At 39.4% G+C, this 24164-nt stretch overlaps 1 protein-coding gene across 1 annotated transcript; it reads right to left on the reverse strand.

The window, feature by feature from the left end:
• Positions 1–19855: 19855 nt before the first annotated feature.
• Positions 19856–22288, reverse strand: LOC108944386 (acyltransferase Pun1-like). The gene is made up of 2 exons (XM_070192755.1): positions 22211–22288; positions 19856–20818 (listed from the first exon to the last, which is right to left on the reverse strand). Exons 1-2 carry the CDS (start codon positions 22286–22288, stop codon positions 19856–19858), a joined length of 1041 nt encoding a protein of 346 aa, XP_070048856.1.
• Between the last annotated feature and the right edge of the window lie 1876 nt (positions 22289–24164).

Consider the following 24164-nt stretch of genomic DNA (forward strand, 5'->3'; position numbering starts at 1 on the left):
CCTATTTTTCTTCATATTTGGTTGTGCCTTGTGATTCTCTGATTGCTTCTATGTGTGTATCTACACAGGTGGGAGACTCTGTTGTAGTAGATCATGTCTATCGTTCATGTGTGATTACTATTAGTAATCTTGAGACTAGTGTGGATCTTCTACTTCTTGATATGGTAGGTTTTGATGTCATCTTGGATATGGATTGGTTGTCTCCTTACCATGCTATATTGTACTGTCATGCCAAGATAGTGACCCTAGCTATGCCGGGGTTACCTCGGTTAGAGTGGAAAGGAACTTCTGGCCATTCTGCCAGCATGGTTATTTCTTATATGAAAGCTCGGCGTATGGTAGAGAAATGGTGTCTAGCCTATTTGGCTTATATTCGCGATCCCAGTGCGGATGTTCCTTCTATGTACTTAGTACCAGTTGTTCGTGAATTTCCAGAAGTATTTCCTGCAGATCTGCCGGGAATGCCACCTGACAGAGATATTGACTTATGTATTAATTTGGCTCCGGGCACCCAGCCCATTTCTATTCCACCATACCGTATGGCCCTGCCAGAGTTGAAAGAATTGAAAGAGCAGTTACAAGACTTGCTTGATCAGGGATTCATTAGACCCAGTATCTCGCCCTGGGATGCACCAGTATTATTTGTAAAGAAGAAAGATGGCTCTATGCGGATGTGTATAGACTATCGGCAGTTGAACAAGGCCACTATCAAAAACAAATATCCGCTGCCAAGAATTGATGACTTATTTGATCAGCTTCAGGGTGCCAAGGTATTTTTGAAGATCGATTTGAGGTCTGGTTACCATCAGTTGAAGATTAGGGCCTCTGATGTCCCTAAAATAGCTTTTCGAACTCGGTATGGGCATTACGAATTCCTAGTGATGTCATTTGGGTTGACAAATGCCCCAGCAGCATTTATGGATTTGATGAATCGGGTGTTCAAGCCTTATTTGGATTCTTTTGTGGTTGTATTCACTGATGATATCTTGATTTATTCCAGCAGTCGAGAGGAACATGAGCAGCATCTTCGAAGTGTGCTTCACACCTTGAAAAATAATCAGTTATATTCCAAGTTTTCAAAATGTGAGTTTTGGTTAGACTCAGTTGTCTTTTTGGGGCATGTTATATCAGCATAAGGCATAAAGGTGGATCCTAAAAAGATTGAGGCTGTTCAGAATTGGCCTAGACCTACTTCAGTTACAGAGATCCGGAGTTTCCTGGGTTTAGTAGGTTATTATCGTCGGTTCGTGGAAGGATTTTCATCTATAGCAAGCCCATTGACCAGATTGACCCAAAAAGGTGTCCCATTCAGATGGTCAGATGAGTGTGAGTTGAGCTTTCAGAAGCTCAAGACCGCTTTGACTACGGCGCCAGTATTGGTATTACCCATGGGTTCAGGATCGTATACGGTATATTGTGAGGCATCTCACATTGGGCTTGGTGCAGTATTAATGCAAGATGGCAAGGTAATTGCATATGCATCGCGGCAGTTAAAAGTTCACGAGAAGAATTATCTTGTTCATGACTTAGAATTGGCAGCCATTGTTCATGCGCTGAAGATTTGGAGGCATTACCTCTACGGTGTCTCATGTGAGGTATTTACTGATCATCGTAGCCTCCAGTATCTGTTCAAACAAAAGGATCTTAATTTGAGGCAGAGAAGATGATTGGAGTTGTTGAAAGACTATGATATCACCATTTTGTATCACCCCGGAAAGGCCAATGTGGTGGCCGATGCCTTGAGTAGAAAGGCTGTGAGTATGGGCAGTCTTGCGTATATTCCGGTTGGTGAGAGGCCATTAGCTGCAGATGTTCAGACTTTGGCTAATCAGTTCGTGAGGTTAGATATTTCAGAACCCAGTCAGGTTCTAGCTTGCACAATTGCTCGATCTTCTTTAGATGAGCGCATCAAAGAGAGGCAGTATGATGATCCTCACTTACTTGTCCTTAAGGACACGGTGTGGTATGGTGATGCCAAACAGGTTGCTGTGGGGGGAGATGGGGTTCTGCGAATACAGGGTTGTATTTGTGTGCCAAATGTGGATGGACTTCGTGAATTAATTCTTGAAGAAGCACACAGTTTCAGGTATTCTATTCATCCAGGTACCGCCAAAATGTGTCAAAATTTGCGAAAACATTATTGGTTGAGAAGAATGAAAAAGGATATAGTTGCATATGTAGCTCGGTGTCTGAATTGTCAGCAAATTAAGTACAAGCATCAGAGACCTGATGGTTTGCTTCAGAAGTTAGAAATTCCTCAGTGGAAGTGGGAGCGTATCACTATTGATTTTGTTGTTGGGCTCCCACAGACTCAGAGAAGATTTGACTTAGTTTGGGTCATTGTGGACAAGTTGACCAAGTCAGCACATTTCATTCCAGTAGCAGTTACCTATTCTTCAGAGAGGTTAGCTGAAATTTACATTCGTGAGATTGTCCGCCTTCATGGTGTGCCCGTGTCTATTATTTTAGATCGAGGTACGTAGTTTACCTCACATTTCTAGAGGGCTGTACAGTGTGAGTTAGGCATGCGGGTGAAGTTAAGTACAACATTTCATCCACAGACAGACGGACAGTCAGAGCGCACTATTCAGATATTGGAAGATATGCTCCGCACTTGTGTTATAGACTTTGGAGGTTCTTGGGATCATTTCTTGCTACTTGCGGAGTTTGCTTATAATAATAGCTACCAGTCGAGCATCCAGATGGTTCATATGAGGCATTATACGGAAGGCGACACCGATCGCCAGTTGGTTGGTTTGAACTGGGAGAGGCTCGGTTGTTGGGTACCGATTTGGTACAGGATGCCTTAGATAAGGTAAAAATTATTCAGGATCGACTTCGCACAGCTCAGCCAAGGAAAAAGAGTTATGCCGACCGTAAAGTTCGTGATATTGTATTCATGGTTGGAGAAAGAATATTGCTCCGGGTTTCACCTATGAAAGGTGTAATGAGGTTCGGAAAGAAGGGCAAGTTGAGCCATAGGTATATCGGACCCTTTTAAATTCTTGAAAGGGTGGGTGAAGTAGCCTACAGGCTTGCATTACCACCTAGTTTATCATCGGTTTATCCGGTGTTCCATGTGTCTATGCTCCGAAAATATCATGGTGATCCGTCCCATGTGTTAGATTTCAGCTCAGTCCAATTGGATAAATATTTGACTTACGAGGAGGAGCCGATGGCTATTCTAGCCCGGCAGGTCCGACAGTTGAGATCAAAGAGTTATCCTTCAGTTCAGGTGCAATAGAGAGGTCAGCCGGTAGAAGCATCTACCTGGGAGTCCGAGTCGGACATGCAGAGTAAATATCCACACCTTTTCTCCAGCTCAGGTACTTTTTCTAACTCCGTTCGAGGACGAACGTTTGTTTTAGAGGTGGAGAATGTGATGACCCAAAATGTCATCTTTAAATTTAATAAGTAATTATGTGTTCTAAGACCTCAAAAAGCACCATTTTTTATTCCTCAACTTGCGTGCGCAGTCCGTAAAATTATCCGAAAAGTTTTCATGTGAAAAATGAATAAAAATGTGAAATAGAGCTTTAAAACTCAACTGAGTTGACTTTGGTCAATATTTTGAGCAAACGGGTCCGGATCAGTGTTTTGACAATTTTGGTAGGTCCGTATCGTAATTTGGGACTTGGGCGTATGCCCGGAATCGAATTCTGAGGTCCCTAACTCGAGATATAGAATTTTGATGAAAAATTAAAAGCTTGAAAGCTTAATGATTTTTAAGAAATTACTGGTGTTGGATTTATTGACTTCGGGTCCGTGTTTTAGTTTCAGAGCCTGGTATAGGTCCACTATAATATTTATGACGTGTCTGCCGAATTTGGTGAGAATCAGAGTTAATTTGAAATGATCCGAACGTCCGGTTGTAAAAATATAAGTTTTAAAGTTTTCTTGAAAATTTCATTTGATTTGGTGTCCGATTCGTAGTTCTAGATGTTATTTTGGCGATTTGATCACGGGAACAAGTTCGTATGATGTTTTAGGACTTATGTGCATGTTTGGTTTGGAGCCCCGAGGGCTCGGGTGAGTTTCGAATAGGCTACGGGATATTTTCGGACTTAGGAAATCTGATTTTCTGCAGACTTCAGGCTTCTGGTGTGTTCTTCTTCGCGTTCGCGAAGGTACTCTCGCGAACGCGAAGAGCAAATTTGGACTGGCACTTTTTGTGCTTCGCGTTCGTGACTAAGGGAATGCGTTCGCGAAGGGTTGAGGTGCAAAACTTCGCGTTCGCGATCGAATCCCCGTGTTCGCGAAGGGAAAGAGGCTGGCCAGGAAAATTAGCCTTCGCGTTCGTGAAGGCCAGCCAAGCATCGCGTTCGCGAGGTAGCCCTCGCATTCGCAAAGAGTAAAATTAGACAGCACAAATTGTGCTTTGCGTTCGCGAAAGTACCTTCGCGAACGCGAAGGGTAAAAATCCCAAAAATAGAACTTAAGTTCTTGAAATGGGGTTTCGACCCATTTTCAATTCTTTCCCATTTTTGAGCTCGGGTAAGGTGATTTTTGGGCGATTTTCAGGGAAAAATATTGGGGTAAGTGTTCCTTATCCTATATTGATTATATTTCATGATTTCATACTCATTTATATCATGAATCCGTAAATTTATGGAAGAAAAATCAGATTTTTATAAAATCTTCCATAAACGAAAATTTAAGATTTGAAGGTGCATTTGATATCGGAATTGGACAAATTTGGTATGATTGGACTCGTATCCAAACGTGAGTTTTTTCGGGATTTGAGACGTGGATCCCACTGTCGAATATTTTAATAAATTTCTGATTTTTATCCGGAAAATTTATAAATTCATATGGAATTAATTCCTATGATTCATATTGAATATATCGAATTATTTGTGAATAGATTTAAAGCTTTTGGAGAAAAATTTAAAAGGAAAAGTTGTGGTTGAATAATTGATTGAAATTTTTAAAGCGAGGTAAGTGTCGTGGTTAACCTTGACTTGAGGGAATAGAACCCTTAAATTATTTGTTATGTGAATTGCATGTGAACGATGTATAGGCGAGGTGACGAGTGTCTATACGTCGTCAAATTAATTGTTTGCCTACTTACTTGAAAAATCATAAATTATTTTAAATTATAAATTAATTATTATAATAATTGTTTATCTCCTATTCTTTGTCAAATATTAATTCTTGAATTCCTGCATTAATTGTTACATGCTATTTGAATTATGTATTTTAATTGTTATTTGACATTTAGCATATTAAATATTAAAATGTCTATTTCTCCCTGATTTCCATAATAATTTTCTATTTGACATTGTTTGTCTCATAATTAAATCATAATTATTGTATACTTGTTGTTCTATAATTTTATATCAATTGTTGTAATTATTTGAGAAATTTCTTCTATAAGAATTGGTAAATGAATATGTTGGAGGAGTGGATTGCACGCCGCAACAGAATTGATTATAATGAACATATTGTGGATCGGGTTGCACGCCGCAACAGACTTATTAAAAGTCAATATTATGGATCAGGCTGCACGCCGCAATAGGCTTATTAAAAGCCCATATTGGAGGATCGGGTTGCACGCCGCAACAGACTTATTAAAAGTCAATATCGTGGATCGAGTTACACGCCGCAACAGACTTATTAAAAGTCAATATTGTGGATCGGGTTGCACGCCGCAACAGACTTATTAAAAGTCAATATTGGAGGAGCGGGTTGCATGCCGCAACAGAATCGAATGTGAATATATTGTGAGAGCGGGTTGCACGCTGCAACAGAATTGAATGTGAATATATTATGAGAGCGGGTTGCACGCTGCAACTGAATTGATGGAAACGATAATTGGTTATGACTGCTGAGTTGGCTTCGATTGTTATAAATGAATTACTTGATTTATTTCTATTATTGTTGTTGTTTCTAATATTACGTATAAGTAATGTAAGTGACCCGCCTTAGCCTCGTCACTACTTCGTCGAGGTTAGGCTCAGCACTTACCTGTACATGGGGTCGGTTGTACTGATACTATATTCTGCACTTCTTGTGCATATTTTGGAGTTAGTCCCAGCGGCGTACCGTAGACTTGCTCGGATTTTAGCTATTCAGAGGAGACTTGAGGTATAACTGCATGGTGTCCGCAGTTCTGAAGTCCCCGTCTATTTTACTTTAGCTGTGTGTTTATTTTCATATAGTTTTATTTTATTCAGATCTTTATTTGTATTATTTTAGAAGCCCGTGCACTTGTGACACCAAATTCTGGGATGATTTTTAGACACCATTGTTTGATGGATTATTTCACTATATTTCAAACTTTGCTTGCGCATTTGTTTCCTTGTTATTAATAAATTTAAAATTATTTTAAAAATGGATAATATTATTCTAACGTTGGCTTGCCTAGCAAGTGAAATGTTAGGCGCCATCACGGTCCGAAGGTGAGAATTTCGGGTCATAACAATTAGCAATTAAATCAGAAACGGCTTCTCCCCACTCCTATTTTTCTTCACAAATCCGATGAAAGTTCTTTGTTTCATTTTTCCAATTGTTAGTAGAAGTAATTATACAATTATGAGTATTAAATTGTATTTAACCGGTTATTTATTTTTTGATCTTTCTCATTCTCTACTTGACCACCCAATTTCTAATCCATTTATATATTGTGTTCTCTGGTTTCATTTCAACAACACGGCTAGTGACTAGTGAGTTCTCAAATTCTTATTCACCTTAACAGTATTTCGTATTACAGGTTGTAAAAATTATAGTGAAACCAAATATTTCAGCAAATGTTCATATATCCACACTTATAATACTCTTTTGGTAGTTTGTCAATTTGAATCTATTTTCTTTATGCTACCGAAAGACATATTAAATTATATTTATGTATATAGATATGGAGTAGACTGAGGTGATGCTGATAGTGATATTAAAAATATTTTTCTATCAATTTCTACGAGTCGATGAAGAAGTTTGACAAGCATTTATTCAATGATAGACGATTAATTTTGGCAAGCTTTTCTATCTGTCCATTATTTTTGTAGTTCGCATGAAACTTCCATTTTCAAGTCGTTGTTTTTTTTGTTTTTGTGTGTTGTATATCGATTATTGTGCTGCAATGGTACTCTTGTATTACAAGCATTTTTCTTATTTTTTTTTTAATTTTTGAAGAGTAGAAAATATATTGTATAGAAGTTTTTATATTTTGCTGGATTAGTAGATTATTGGTCATTGTTGGAAGAATGCAATTTGTTTATGACTTGTAGAGATATAACGTGGCACATCTCCATAATTAAAATGACCAATTATTTTTCATCACTTTTTTTTGGTATTTTTCTCTTCTACCCAATTAGAAGTGTAACAATTTTCATTATTTTCAATTCTTTTATTTAAGGTTTTGCATATATAGTAACTCCAAGTATTAAATTGAATGTGGGAAAACATAAAATTTCTTCCCCTCGTTAAGATTTTTGAGTGGTATATTGCCAAAATGTTAAATTGAAAGAGCAATTGTAGGAAAGAGAAATAAATAGGAAAGAAAGAAAAAATAGTTTGTAGAGCAGTGTAAGATAGGTGTTGAGAGAAAAAGGGAAGAAAAAATAGTAGGAAGATTAGGCAATTAAAATGGAAGGAAAAAGAAGATCAATAAAAGAAAAGATTGTAAAGAGATTTTCTTTTCTATTTTTGGTTTCTTTACTTTTCACTTCACTTTTATTAATTTTTTACTCTTTTAGTGAAAAGAACAAATTAAATGCATATAATACATTCATGTATCTAATATATAACTAAACTAAGAATCGCGTATTAAAACCATATGTGCATGCCTCTCCCCCACACAAAAGTACAAATCTCCGTACTATTTTTTCTTTATATAAAAACGTTCTGGTGATTGAAAATACAATATTTAAGCTTTAACTTCTAATAAGAATATTGTATTTTGTGACTAGATCAATATATAGAATTGTTTCTTATATGCATTTAAGTAGAAAGAAGTTATCTCTCCTATTTGGATAAAATTTATAAATAATTATTTTAAATTCTATAATATCTATTATAACTACGCCAAGCGCGGACCAATTCTCTAGTTCATTAATATATTGAAGGCCTCTTTCCAATATTGCAGACACATGACTCCAGAACAAGCTAAAACAATTCATGACTCAAGTTCGTGAGATTTGACTTAACAGCTTAGTTCATATATAGAAGTAGAGTTCACATAAAAAATTTAAATTAACACATGACTTACATCATCAGAGGAATGAATTTAATGGGGATAGAACATAAAATTTCAAAACATGAAGTCCACTTACATAACATGGTAAGTACGTTACGGGACTAAAGAACTGCTCTCAAAAGAATTTGGTTGGCCACGGTCCAAAATAGATTTTATAGGGTTATTCTATAGTCGTCATTCACATCATGATAGTAACTTACTTTTATATTTAATTCAAAGGATCAAATAATTTCCAATCACTTGGAGCAATTTTATCATGAAGACTTCCTCAGTATACAAAAACAGAAGAAAGTAAAGCTTTGCAATGTATTTTTATGAAGATCATACCATATGTAAACATAAACTTTAATTTATACCAGGATTTTGAACATGATAACCTTACGTATAATTCATACAGAAAAACATACCTGAAGCGGAAGCTATTATCGCGGAGTGGAAGCGTTAATTGAAATTGGTTTCTCGCCCTTTGTCCTAGCTTTCGTTACCGTCGCCTTTAGTGATGGAAAAGAAGAATAGAATATGTGGTAACCCTAATGGATGGGGTGTCACGACCCCATTCACCCTCCATAAGATGTCGTAATGGCAACTAGTCTCTAAGACTATGTAAGCCTAATAAATTGCGGAATAACATAATAAGAGTCTGAAACTCAAACCTCAATAGCTGTAATAAATGGAAGCTGCAAGTCAAAGAACTAAAATCTCTCAAAACTCGGTAGAAATAAGTCACAAGTTTCTAAGAGAAATACTAAATGTCTCTATACATCAGAGTCTACTACAGTAAGGAAAACAACATGATAAGGATAGAGGGGCGCTCCGAGGTTTGCGGACGCTTGCAGATGTACCTTGAAGTCTCCGCACATAGGCAACTCATTGGTATCTGGGATGGTAAGGGATACCTAGTTCTGCACAAAATGATGTGCAGAAGAGTAGCGTGAGTACACCACAGCGGTACACAGTAAGTTCCAAGCCTAACCTCGGTAGAGTAGTGACGAGGTCAGGTCAGGCCCTACTGGAAAAAATAAAAAAATATGACAAAGGATATAATAGTATAATAAAATGACTGAAGAGAGAACAACACAGCAAAAAGAGGTAAACAACAGGGGCACTCCCGAGATACCGTCTCGTAGTCCCAAAAGTAAATGCTCAACAGGGGATCTCCCGAGATACTGTCTCGTAGTCCCAAAAGTAAATATGCAAGGGGATCTCCCAAGGTACCGCCTCGTAGTCCCAAAAGTAAATATGCAATACAGGGGGGATCTCCCGAGGAACCGCCTCGTAGTCTCAAAATAAATATGCAGTACAGGGGAATCTCCCGAGGAACTGTCTCGTAGTCCCAAAATAAATATGCAGTAGATGGGGATCTCCCGAGGAACCGCCTCGTAGTCCCAAAAGTAAATATGCAATAGGTAGTCGGAGAAACAATAAATTTTCAGCAAGAAATCTTACAGTTAAAGATTTAAATCAAATCAAAGAAGCGGGTAATTCAGCTAAGCATGTTGCACATATTGCAAGTAAGAGTTAAGACACGTAGACATATGATACTAGGCTAAACATGATCACTACATATACTAAAGCAACTCAATTAAAGAATTTAAAAGAAGACTACAAAACAATAACCGATATTTTCAAATTTAGCCCGTGTACGCACTCGTCACCTCACGTACAGAGCGCTCACATATCACAAAATTTTACAACAGTATCAAATCCTAAGGGGATTTTCCCCACACAGGGTTAGACAAGCCACTTACCTTGAATTTCACTCAATCAGTCAAGTAGTATACATTTTTCTCGATTTTTCGACTCTGATCGGCTCGAATATAGTCATAATTAATTCGATTTAGTCAATACAAATCATAGGAATTAATTTCACATGAAAATATAGATTTTTCAATAAATATCCGAATTTTAACTCAAAAATCGCCTGTGGGGCCCATGTCTTGGAACCCGATAGAAGTTACAAATATGAACGTTCATTCAATCACGAGTCCAACCATATAAATTTTACCAAATTCCGATATCAACTCGACCTCCAAATCGCAAATTCTTATTTTGAAATCCCTAGGCCCAAATCCTCTAATTTCACCTCAAAAACATATAATCTAGTCGAAATACTCAATGATAATCCAATATTATTGACTAACAATGATTATAAGTGACTTGCCTAAAGTTTTGCCATGAATTCTCTATAAAAATCACCTCAAAATCGTGTTGGAAAAGTCCAAAAATGACAAAAAACTCGGAACCCTCTGTTTTTGTACATTGCCCAGAGGTTCCGCTTCTACAGAATTTTTAAACGCATCTGCGGTTCTGCTTTTGCGATAAATCTCTTGTTCTGCGATAGCCTTTGCTTCTACGGACACGGAGTCCGCTTCTGCGAACTCGCTTTTGCGATGAAGCGTCCGCTTCTGCGGTCCAAGGCCCCCTTAGCCCAGGCCGCATCTGCGACCATTGCGTCGCTTCTGCGGTCGCGCTTCTGCGATGCCTCATCCGCTTCTGCGGACCATCCGCTTCTGCGATGCCAGGCTCACCTCTGCGAGCTCGCACCTGCGAGCCAAATTCTGGAGGTGCGATTGCATCAGTAGGCAGCAGCAAGTTTCAATTGTTCTAAGTCCAAATTTGATTTGTTTACCATCCGAAACTCACCCGAGGCCCCCAGGACCTCAACGAAATATACCAACAAGTCCTAATACATCATACAAACTTAGTCAAAGCCCCAAATCACATCAAACAACGCTAAAACCACGAATCATACCCTATTTCAAGCTTAATGAACTTAAGAATTTTCAACTTCTACATTCGATGTCGAAACCTACCAAATCAAGTCCGATTGACCTCAAATTTTGCACACAAGTCATAAATGACATAACGGACCTATTCAAATTTCCAGAATAGTAGTCTGACCCCTATATCAAAAGTCAACTCCCCAGTCAAACTTCCAAACTCAAATTTCTATTTTTAGACATTCCAAGCCTAATTTAACTAAGGACCTCCAAATAATTTTTCGGACACACTCCTAAGTCTAAAATCATCATGCGAAGCTATTGGAATCATCAAAATTCTATTCCGGGGTCATTTACACATAAGTCGACATACAACCAACCTTTTTAACTTAAGCTTTAAACTTTGGAAGTAAGTATTCCAATTCATTCCAAGACCTAATCGGACCCGAACCAATACCTCGGTAAAATATAAAACCAGTGAAAGGCACAAATTGAGCAGTAATTGGGGAAACAGAGCTGTAATACCCGAAACGACCGATCGAGTCGTTATATTCTCCCCCTCTTAAACAAATATTCGTCCTCGAACGGGTTTAGAATTATGCTTGGAGTGATGAAAAGATGAGGATAACGGCTGCGCATATAATGCTCGGTCTCCCTAGTCGCCTCCTCGGCCGGATGACCCCTCCACTGTACTTTTACTAAAGCAATGCTCTTCGATCTCAACTTTCTAACCTGTCTGTCCAAAATAGCCGTTGGTTCCTCAACATAAGATAGATCCTTGTCCAACTGGACTGAGCTGAAGTCTAATACATGAGATAGATCATCGTGATACTTTCGAAGCATGGAAACACGAAACACTGGATGAACTGCAGTGAGATTAGGTGGCAATGCAAGTCTGTAAGCCACCTCCCCAACTCTCTCAAGGATCTTAAAAGGCCCGATATACCTAGGGCTCAACTTGACCTTCTTCCTAAATCTCATAGCACCCTTCATGGGCGATTTCCGAAGCAAGACCCGCTCACCAACCATGAATGCAACATCACAAACCTTTCGGTCTGCATAACTCTTTTATCTAGATTGGGTTGTACGAAGTTGATACAGAATCAATTTAACCTTTCCAAAGCATCTTGAACCAAGTCTGTACCTAATAGCCTAGCTTCACCTCACTCGAACCAACCCACTGGAGACCGGCACTGCCTACCATATAAGGGCTTATACGGCGCCATTTGAATGCTCGACCGATAACTGTTGTTGTAAGCAAACTTCGCAAGTGGCAAGAACTGATCCCAAACACCCCCAAAATCTATCACACATGCGCGAAGTATATCCTCTAATATCTGAATAGTTCGCTCGGACTGTCCGTCCGTCTGAGGGTGAAATGTTATACTCAACTCTACCTGAGTACCCAACTCACGTTGTACGGCCCTCCAGAACCGTGACGTAAATTGCGTACCCGGGTCAGAAATGATAGATATCGGTACGCCATAAAGCCTGATAATCTCGCAAATATAAACCTGAGCCAGCTGCTCCGAAGAGTAAGTAGTAACCACAGGAATGAAATGAGATGACTTGGTCAATCTATCCACAATTGCCCAAACTTCATCAAACTTCCTCTGAGTCCGTGGGAGCCCAACAACGAAATCCATAGTGATCCGCTCCCATTTTCATTTTGGAATCTCTAGCTTCTGAAGCAATCCACCCGATCGCTGATGCTCATACTTCACTTGTTAGTAATTTAGGCACCGAGCTACATATTCCACTATGTATTTCTTCATCCACCTCCACCAATAGTGTTATCTCAAGTTCTGATATATCTTTGTAGCACCCGGATGAATGGAGTACCACGAACTGTGAGCCTCCTGGAGAATCAACTCATTCAAATCATCTGCATTGGGCACACATAGCCTGCCCTGCATCTGTAATACACCGTCATCTCCAATACTGACTTCTTTGGCATCACTGTGCTAAACTGTGTCCTTAAGGACAAGCAGATGGGGGTCATCATATTGACGCTCTCTGATACGATCATAAATAATCTTCCAAACTAGTTGGCCAAGGCCTGAACATCCAAGGCTAAAGACCTTTCTGCTACCGGTAAGTATACTAAGCTGCCCAAATTCTCTGCCTTACGACTCAAGGCATCGACCACCATATTGGCCTTCCCGAGATGATAGAGAATGGTGATATCATAATCCTTAAGCAACTCCAACCATCTCTGTTGCCGTAAATTATGATCCTTCTGTTTAAACAGATGTTGTAGATTCTGGTGATCTGTATAAACCTTACAATGGACAACGTACAAATAATGCCGCCAAATATTTAAGGCATGAAGAATAGCTGCTAACTCAAGGTCGTGGACCGGATAATTCTTCTCATGTTCCTTTAATTGTCTAGACGCATAGGCAATCACCCTATCGTCTTGCATCAACACTGTGCCGAGACCAATACGTGACGCATCACAATACACAGTATAAGATCCTGAACCTGTAAGCAATACCAATACTGAGGTTGTAGTCAAAGCTATCTTGAGCTTTTGAAAGCTCTCCTCATATTCCTCGGTCCACCTGAACGGAGCACCCTTCCGGGTTAATTTGGTCATAGGTGCAGCAATAGAAGAGAAACCTTGTACAAATCGGCGATAATACCCTACCAAACCAAGGAAACTCCGGATCTCCGTAGCTGAGGATGGTCTAGACCAACTCTGCATTGCTTAAATCTTCTTCGGATCTACCTTGATCCCTTCACACGAAACTATATGACCCAAAAGTCCCACTAAATTAAGCCAGAATTCACACTTTGAAAATTTTTCATATAACTTCTTTTCTCTCAAAGTCTAAGCATAGTCCTCAGGTGCTGCTCATGATCCTCCCGACTCCGGGAATGCACCAGAATGTCGTCAATAAACAAAATGACAAAGGAGTCAAGGTAGAGCTAAAATACATTGTTCATCAAATGCATAAATATTGCTGGGGCGTTTGTTAGCCCAAATGACATTACAAGAAACTCATAATGACCATACCGAGTCCTGAAAGCAGTCTTCAGGATATCTGGCTCCCGAATCTTCAACGGATGATAGCCTAAACGCAAGTCAATCTTAGAGAACACCCTGGCACCCTAAAGCTTATCAAATAGGTCATCAATACGTGGAAATGGATACATGTTCTTCACTGTGACCTTGTTCAACTGGAGGTAATCAAGACACATTCGCATAGAACCATCCTTCTTCTTCACAAATAAGACAAGAGCACCCCAAGGCGATAGACGGGGCCGAATGAATCCCTTATCAAGAACTCCTGTAACTGCTCTTTTAATTCTTTCAACTCTGCTGGTGGAATAGAAATAGGATGAGTGACCGGTAACAAATCAATTCCAAAGTCAATATCCCTGTCGGGTGGCATACCCTGAAGATCTGTTGGAAATACATCAGGAAAACCCCTTACTACAGGAACTGACTCCACGGCAGGAGTATCAACACTAACATCTCTCACATAGGCCACATACGCATCACACCCCTTCTCAACCATTCGTTGAGCCTTAAGAAATAAAACAACCCTGCTAGGAACATGATCTAAGGTACCTCTCCACTCTAGCCGCGGTAGACCTGGCATAGCCAACATCACCGTCTTGGCATAACAATCAAGGATAGCATGATAGGGCAACAACCAGTCCATGCCCAAAATAATATCGAAATCCACCATACTGAGTAATAATAAATCAGCTCTGGTCTCAAAACCACTGATAATAATCAAACACGATCGATACACAATGTCAACGATAATAGAATCGCCCACGGGTGTAGATACATAAACAGAAGAACTCAAAGAATCACGGGATACGCCCAAATACGAGGCAAAATAAGATGACACATAAGAATAAGTGGAGCCTGGATCAAATAAGACCGATGCATCTCTATGACAGACAGGAACAATACCTGTGATAACAGAATCAGATGTAACTGCCTCCGTCCTAGCAGGAAGGGCATAATATCTGGCCTGGACTCCCCCTCTAGGGCGACCTCTACCTGTCCGTCCTCCACCTCTAGATGGTTGTGCAGTTGGAGTGGTAACTGGAGCAGTAATCACGGCCTCAGAAGCTTAAGGGCCCTGTAGAATAGGTGGGGCCTGCAAAATCTGTGGAGGTGCACCCCTCCTGAATCTGGGGCAATCCCTAACCATATGATGAGTGTCACCGCACTCAAAACAAGCTCTCGGAGGACGTGACTGTTGTGACTGGCTCGGGCCTGATCGACTGGATTGACCACTGGAAGCACTCCGTACAGGAGGTACACTAGATATTGGCGGTGCATAATAGGGATCCTGGGGCCTAGGAATGGCCGGAGTACCGCTGGCGGATGGAAGTGCTAAATGAATAGGACGAATCCCATAACCCCTACCCTGACGAGCTGTAGATGAGGCACTAAAACTGTTATACATGCCAGAATCTCGGGGTCTCTTAGCTTTCCTCTCTTCTCTCTCCCGAATATGCATACCCTCCAATCTCCTAGCAATAGATACCACCTACTGGTATGCGATGTCCATCTCTAATTCTCAGGCCATACTGAATCTGATACTACGGTGGATCCCCTCAATAAATCGGCAAACCCGCTCTCGAACAGTAGCAACCAAGGCTGGTGCATGCCTAGCCAAATCACTGAATCGGACCGCATACTCTGACACGGTCATAGAACCCTAGCGCAGCTGCTCAAACTCTGCGCGCCATGCATCTCTAAGATTCTGAGGAACATACTCCCTCAAGAACATATCTGAAAATTGAGTCCAAATGAGTGAAGCTGCCTCAGCCGGACTATCCAACTCGTATGACCGTCACCACTGGTAGGCCACTCCTCTAAGATGGAATGTCGTGAAAGAAACCCCACTGGAATCCACAATACCCATAGTACGGAGGATACGATGACATTCTTAAAGAAAACTCTGAGCATCCTCTGAAGCTAAACCGCTCGAAGTGGGAGAGTGGTACTTCTTGTACCTCTCGAACCTAGGTTTCTCCTCCTCTGAAACTACTGCCCTAACCTCGGGCCGAACTGGGACAACTGACTGTACTGGTATAACCTCTGGGGCATGGTCAGCCTAGGCCCGTGGCTTTGGGGTACGGGTGGCTGGAGTCGGTGCTCCTCCCCCGGCCTGAGATGTGGCAGGAGCAAGTGCAATCAACCTTGCCTGAGCTAGAGTGCCAAACATGCTCAGAAATTGGGCAAGGGTCTCCTGAAGTGCAAGGGTAGTAACAGGCGTCTCAGGTGCCTGCTCTCTAATTGAAGCTACTGGTGGCTCTGCTGCAGCAGCTCGTGCAGGTGCTCTGGCTGCACCACATAGTCTTCCTCGGCCTCTGGCTCGGCCTCTGTCCCGGCCTCTTACGGCTCCAATAGGGGGTATGGGTGTCTGATCATCGGATCCAGTTGTGCGTGTCCTCGCCATCTATCAGAGAATAGAAAGACAAGAGTTTAGAACTTCGAAGTCAACAATGTGCACGATAAGGAATCAAAGAAGTGAACACTTTCCTAACAGTTCCATAGCCTCCCGAAGATAAGTACAGATGTCTCTGTACCGATCCGCGAGACTCTACTAAACCTGCATGTGACTCATAACACCAATGAACCTAGAGATCTAATATCAACTTGTCACTACCCCAATTCACCCTCCGTAGGATGTTTTGATGTCACCTAGTCTCTAAGACTAGGTAAGCCTAACAAATTGCGGAATAACATAATAAAAGTCTGAAACTCAAACCTCAATAGCTGTAATAAATGGAAACTACAAGTCAAAGAACTAAAATCTCCCAAAACCCGGTAGAAACAAGTCACAATCTTCTAAGAGAAATATTAATTGTCTCTATACATTAGAGTCTGCTAAAGTAAGGAAAACAACATGATAAATATAGAGGGGGACTCCGAGGTCTCCAGACGCTGGCAGATGTACCTTGAAGTCTCCGCACACAAGTAGCTCACTGATATCCGGGCTGGTAAGCAGTGCATGGTTCTGCACAATAAGATGTACAGAAGAGTAGCATGGGTACACCACAGCGGTACCCAGTAAGTGCCAAGTCTAACCTCGGTAGAGTAGTGACGAGGTCAGGTCAGGACCTACTAGAAATAATAGAAAATTATGACAGAGGATATAATAGTATAATGAAATGACTGAAGAGAGAACAACACAGCAAAAAGAGGTAAAAAAACAAGGGCGCTCCCGAGATACCGTTTCGTAGTCCCAAAAGTAAATGCTCAACAGGGGATCTCCCGAGATACCGTCTCGTAGTCCCAAAAGTACATATGTAAGGGGATCTCCCAAGGTACCGCCTCGTAGTCCAAAAAGTAAATATGCAGTACAGGAGGATCTCCCGAGGAACCGCCTCGTAATCCCAAAATAAATATGCAGTACAGGGGGATCTCCCGAGGAACCGCCTCGTAGTCCCAAAATAATTATACAGTACAGGGGGATCTCCCAAGGAACCGCCTCGTAGTCCCAAAAGTAAATATGCAGTAGGTAGTCGGAGGAACAATAAATTTTAAGCAAGAAATCTTATAGTTAAAGATTTAAATCAGATCAGAGAAGCAGGTAATTCAGCTAAGCATGTTGCACATATTGCAAGTAAGAGTTAAGGCACTTAGACATGTGATACTAAGCTAAACATGATCACTACATATACTAAAGCAACTTAATTAAAGAATTTAAAAGAACACTACTCAGCAATAACCGATATTTTCAAATTTAGCCCGTGTACGCACTCGTCACCTCGCGCACACGGCGCTCACATATCACAAAATATTGCAACAGTATCAAATCCTAAGGAAATTTCACCCACACAGGGTTAGACAGGCCACTTACCTCGAATTTCGCTCAATCAGTCAAGTAGTATGTCTTTTCCTCAATTTTCCGACTCCGATCGGCTCGAATCTAGTCATGATTAATTCGATTCAGTCAATACAAATCATAGGAATTAATTTCATATGAAAATACAGATTTTTCAATAAAATTCTGAAATTTAACTCAAAAATCGCCTGTGTGGCCCACGTCTCGGAACACGACAAAAGTTACAAAATATGAATGCACATTCAACCACGAGTCCAACCATATGAATTTTACCAAATTCCGACATCAACTCGACCTCCAAATCTCAAATTCTTATTTTGAAATTTCTAGGCCCAAATCATCTAATTTCACCTTAACAATATGTAATCTAGTCAAAATACTCAATGATAATCCAATATTATTGACTAACAATGATCAAAAATGACTTACCTCAAGTTTTTTCGTGAATTCTCTATGAAAATCGCCTGAAAACCGTGTTTGAAATGTCCAAAAATGACAAAAAACCCGGAACCCTCTGTCTTTGTACATTGCCCAGAGGTTCCGCTTCTGCAGAATTTTTACCCACATCAGTGGTTCCGCTTTTGCGGTAAATCTCCCGCTTCTGCAACAGGTCCGCTTCTATGCGGACTCGCTTCTGCGATGAAGCATCCGCTTCTACGGTCCAAGGTCCCCTTAGCCCAGGCCGTATTTGCGACCATTGCGTCGCTTCTGCGGTCACACTTCTGTGACGCCTCATCCACTTCTGCGGACCATCCACTTCTGCGAGCTCGCACCTGCGAGCTCGCACCTGCGAGCCAAATTCCGCAGGTGCGATTGCATCAGTAGGCAGAAGCAAGTTTCAACTGTTCTATGTCCAAATTTGATCCGTTAACCATCCGAAACTCACCCGAGGCCCCCAGGACCTCAACGAAATATACCAACAAGTCCTAAAACATCATATGAACTTAGTCGAAGCTTCAAATCACATCAAACAACGCTAAAACCACGAATCATACCCCATTTCAAGCTTAATGAACTTAAGAATTTTCAACTTCTACATTTGATGTCGAAACCTATCAAATCAAGTCCGCTTGACCTCAAATTTTGCACACACGTCATAAATGACATAACAGACCTATTCAAATTTTCAGAATCGGATTCTGACCCTGATATCAAAAAGTCAACTCCCCGGTCAAACTTCCAAACTCAAATTTCTATTTTTAGCCATTTCAAGCTTAATTTAACTACGGACCTCCAAATAATTTTTCGGACACACTCTTAAATCCAAAATCACCATACGAAACTATTAGAATCATCAAAATTCTATTCCAGGGTCGTTTACACATAGGTCGACATATAGCCAACTTTTTTAACTTAAGTTTTAAACTTTGGAACTAAGTGTTCCAATTCATTCCAAGACCTCACCGGACCCGAACCAATACCTCGGTAAGTCATATAGCAACTGTAAAACACAAATTGAGCAGTAACTGGGAAAACGGAGTTGTAATACTCGATACGACCGGTCGGGTCGTTACATGGGGAGAGGACCAATTTATAGAGGTTCTCACTTAATCCGGTACGTACATCAAGTAACCGATCACACAGACGAGATTTGTCATTAATTAAATAGTATTAATTATGGGCCTTAACTTTGTTGGGTCACAAAATAATTAGATAAAATCTAACACTCTCTACCAAAGTCCGTACTATTTTCACATCTTTGAAAAAGACACAGCAGTTTAAAAAATGCATTAATCTGCACCATTACCAGCTGCAGATACATGAAGCAGCCAAAACGAAAGTCACAAAATTAAATGCTTTAGCACATGTTACAAGCTGACGGGACTTCAAACTATAAACATAAAAAGATTTAGGATGACCAAAAGATGGTTTAATGATTTGGAATTGGTATAGCAAATTCCAGAAGCTCTGGATCTCTTTCAAATATAGCCATGTCTTGTTCGCCCAGCATGACTATGGCTTCGACTCCGCCTCCACTTTGATTATCCATTAGAAAAAAATACTTATTAAAAGGACCAGTTGCCATGCTCACTCTAGCTGGCCGTCCCCATCCAAAGTCCATGTTATAAAAAGGAAATAGCAGGAGACTGGTACAAACATAATAATCAACTTCACTGCTACGGAATGGCGTCCTTCCTTTTTTCAAGTGAATCAACTACTTCTGATATAATTGTATTTTTCGTAGCATTCTTTTGCTGGTCATGAAGTTTCTCTTTCTCCTTCCTCATTTCTCGTATCAATCTTGGACAATTTAGTTCCCTTTCATTAGTTGTTTTCACTAAAAAGCCAGAGATTACATTTCCACATGCATCGTAAGACAAAGGTGGGTTGAGCCTTTGACGCATATTTGCAACTTGAAACAAGGTAGATGGTTTAAATGAGCCAACATTATTCGCTCTTCTTGCAGCTACAGCACATTTGTAAAGAAGCGCGCTCACAACTTCAGTTCGGGTTGGATTTTGGACTCCTGATTCAAGAGAAATATTTGCTTTGAGAGCGTTTACTTTAGTAGCAGGGAAAATAAGCCTTTTCCCTAGATATCCAGTTGGTTCTTCGTACTTGATACTTGATACATCAGAAGGATCATTACATTGGGGATAGATGGATTCTCCAACAAAGCGAGGAGATGGTGTTGCACTTATATCACGGCTCAAAACTCCCCAGTTGTACAGGAAATTGCTGGCGGTGTAGCCGTCTCCAATCTTGTGTGATAAGCACGCACCAATTGCTAATCCTCCGCAATCAAAATGGCTTACCTGAGCTATAGCTAAATTTCCTTTACTGTGGTCGTGAGGTTTAGCTTGTGGAAAAACTACATGTTCTGCTTCAGTGTAAGGGTGTTTGAAAATTTCGGACATGGAACAATGGACACGAACGTTGGAAAGCTCAACTCCCGTGTCGTTGCAATCAACAGAGGAATCATTCTTTAGTCGTCCAGCATAAGGATAATAGAATGAAAGTGTTTTAGAAAGAGATTTCTCAAGAAGTTGAGATACTAGGGTAGGTTCATATGACTTGTACGCAGCATAATTGCCAACTTTTGGGTAAAAAAATGCAATAGGAATAGATATATGAAGAACCTGATCAACGAAGGAAAGTTTGTGAGATTTAAGAGAAAGAGGAGTTTGAATGGATTTAGAGCATCTTCTATATAGTAATACTAGGTGAAAGTGGGTCCAAGTTGAAGTGGAGAAATTGACATAAATTAAGTTATGTTAATTAGTATTTTGACTTTATTTTCTATAAGTATATGCATGATTAAGAAATTTAATTTTTAATTTGTCTACCATCATTAGAGAACTCGTAGTAATGTAAGCCAACACGTTTGTAATAGCGGAGTTATGGAATATATGCAGAGAAGGAGCTAGAATTTAAACCTCTAAATTTTGAATTCTAGAATAGCAACATTAGGTGTTACTAATTGAGTTTTGGAGTTAATTTTTGTATATATTTAATTAATAAATTTCTTAATATAAACAGAGAGCTTGAACTAAAGTTACGCCAAACTCATAGCTAACCTTCTAGCTCACCCTCGCTTGTTGGAATTTCTAATAGTACATATTAGTGCAAACGTGATGTTGTATACTGTGAGTGACAAATATGAATGGTTAGTTAGAGATAAAAACTTATACACCTAGCAAATGAATACATAATATTGTCCAACATATAAGTTATTTATCAGTTAATTATGATTTGGTGATATGAATCTACGCACAACATTATCGAAGTACAACATTCAAAAAATAAACAAAACACAAAGTACCCGAAACACCCCCACGTGTCGACTTGCAGGATGACCGACATGGATCAGGATCCGATTGGAATGTGAATTACTCCTAGAGCATTTAAGTACAATAATTTCACAGTGCATAAATTATTGAAACTATACCCTCAGTTGTCTTAATTTTGAGCTTATAGTATACCTAGCAGAATATTACTAGAAGAAGAAGCACATATGGGGTACAGCCAAAATCAACATGTACCAATTTTACTTGGCTAGAAATGATTCTTTTAGTAATAATGATCTAACTACCTCTCAACTTTGGGCTTATAGTATACCTAGCAGAATATTATTAGAAGAAGAGGCACGCTTGGGGTACAGCCAAAATCAACATGTGCCAATTTTACTTGGTTAGAAATGATTCTTTTAGTAATAATGATTTAACTGTCTCTATTCCTTTGATGTAGAAATATAAATTGGCAAATACATAGGCAGACCCTAAACTTGTCCTTGTCCTGTTATTTTATTTAAATATTTAAATTCAAATTAGTATTTATTGAACACCTAAACTTTATTAAAATTATCAATTAGACACATTTTGTTAACATGGCAAAGTAAGTATTTTTCACTCTCTTTGTGTACATATTTGAAAATTAATTACTTAATATTTTTTTTTTCCTTCTCTTTCTCTTCTTTCATTATTATTTTTCATAAAGTCGTTGCCACCTTGCCAGAAATTTTGTTGACTGACTGCAAGTTCCATTGATGGCTTCAATCTACACCAGAACACTCCCAAAAATCTCAAATTTATTTTTTCAATCTCCGCCATGGTTGTTTATGGGGTGAAAGTATCGAGATTACAGCATAAACAATTTTATCATTACTCAGTTTTAGCGACCATATATTGTACCTAGCTTTCGGCCTTCACTCCGGTCATATCCAAGTAACTACTCACTATTCACTATTTCCATAAGAGCAGACCAAAAAGATTACTGGAGAACTATGCCAAAGTGGTGCGCCAGCTGAAGTCATGGAGGGAACTCATCGGGAAGTGGTGATGGTCGCCGGAGCATAGTCGGGAATCGGCCGAGAATTCTTCCACGATTTATCTAAAGCTGGTTGTAGAATCATCGATGTCGTTCGCCGTGTAGATCGATTGATATCTCTCTACCATGAGATCAACGGAGTTTGGCCAAACTCAAACAGGGCAAGTTCGAGTTAGGAACAATGAGCTGTAGCGAGTGGCGTATATAGATTGTTATATTAGCGATATCATAATTTGAAGAGAATGGACAAATGAATAAATCAATATAATGACAAGTGGTGTTATTTTGTATACATATTCCCAATATTTTTATTTTTCTTATTTGAGTTCTATCTTCATGTGTCGGTCATGCAGCTATTAGAACTCCCATTGAAATGCTTTAGTGAAAGAATTCCACCACAATGACTTATAAATCTGTCAATAATGATTTATAGATTCACCAATTAATTGATGTGCCAAGATTTTCAATTGGCGTGCCTAATATTGTTTTAAAAAAAATCTTAATTCTCTCTATATACTTTTTTGGCAACTCAAAGTTGCTTCTTTTTATTTTATTTTATGTTATTTCCATTGTTGCTCTCAAATGCACACAAGTATACGTGGTCAACAAGTAATATAATAATGAAAAAAGTGTCGAACCCATAAAGACTTGTGTTTGACTACCTATTAATTTCACTCAACTTGTTATTCAATCAAGTCAATCAAGGTTGAATTGTATGATTTATAAGTACTCAGTAAAGGTAACTGTTACCTAATTTAGCAAGCAAAAAATGATTGTTCGAGAATTTAATAGAGATAAATATTCCATGGTTCTGATCGATTCACCAATCGTGTTGTGTTCTAGATAACTCCCCTTTTCATGCAATTCGCTTATGATTGTTAATTAATCGAGCAAAAGTATACTCGTAGTATTCTCCCGAATTACCACTCGTCTGTCCAAGATAGATTCATGCTTATATTCCTATGAAATCAATCCATCAAGAACGCATTAAGATCACGATATTTAATTAAGCATGATGATTAGGTATATTCATATTCTAGCCACAAATCCTCCCCCACTTTAGAGTTAAGATCATGCCCTCTTTAATTCTTCTTTTATCTAAACATAGTTTTCCCAAGCATAAGATAGTTGTTAAGTATAAGAAATTGCCGGCGGTGCAGCCGTCTCCAATCTTGTGTGATAAGCATGCACCAAGTGCTATTCCTCCGCAATCAAAATGGCTTACCGGAGCTATAACTAAATTTCCTTTACTGTGGTCGTGAGGTTTAATTAGCTTGTAGAAATACTACTGAGTTTCGGCCAAAGTCATAACTAATCTTCTAGCTCGACCTCGCGTGTATTGAATTTCTATTCCAAAGTACATATTAGTGCAAACGTGATGTTGTACACTGTGAGTGACAAATATGAATGGTTAGCTGAAGGTAAGAATTTATACAAACCCGATGTTTATATCAAGCAAATGAACACATGGCATTTGTCCAACATATAAGTTGTTTATCATTTAACTATGATTTGGTGATATGAATCTATACTTTCATTTGTGACTCTCAGTGTTAAACTATATGATTATTTAATGTAAATATCGAGTGCGAGTAATTATTTATCGTTACTTAAATAGAAAGAAACCAAATAGAGTTAAAGTAAAATGGCCAAGTAGTA

Source organism: Nicotiana tomentosiformis, chromosome 2, assembly GCF_000390325.3.
Source record: "Nicotiana tomentosiformis chromosome 2, ASM39032v3, whole genome shotgun sequence".
Taxonomy (NCBI): domain Eukaryota; kingdom Viridiplantae; phylum Streptophyta; class Magnoliopsida; order Solanales; family Solanaceae; genus Nicotiana; species Nicotiana tomentosiformis.

Coding starts and splice junctions, on each gene's coding strand:
- LOC108944386 (XM_070192755.1), bottom strand. CDS start 22,288: ATGGCGGAGATTGAAAAAATAAATTTGAGATTTTTGGGAGTGTTCTGG. Junction 20,819..22,210: donor AGCCATCAATGGAACTTGCA/GTCAGTCAACAA, acceptor TTCGTTGATCAG/GTTCTTCATATATCTATTCC.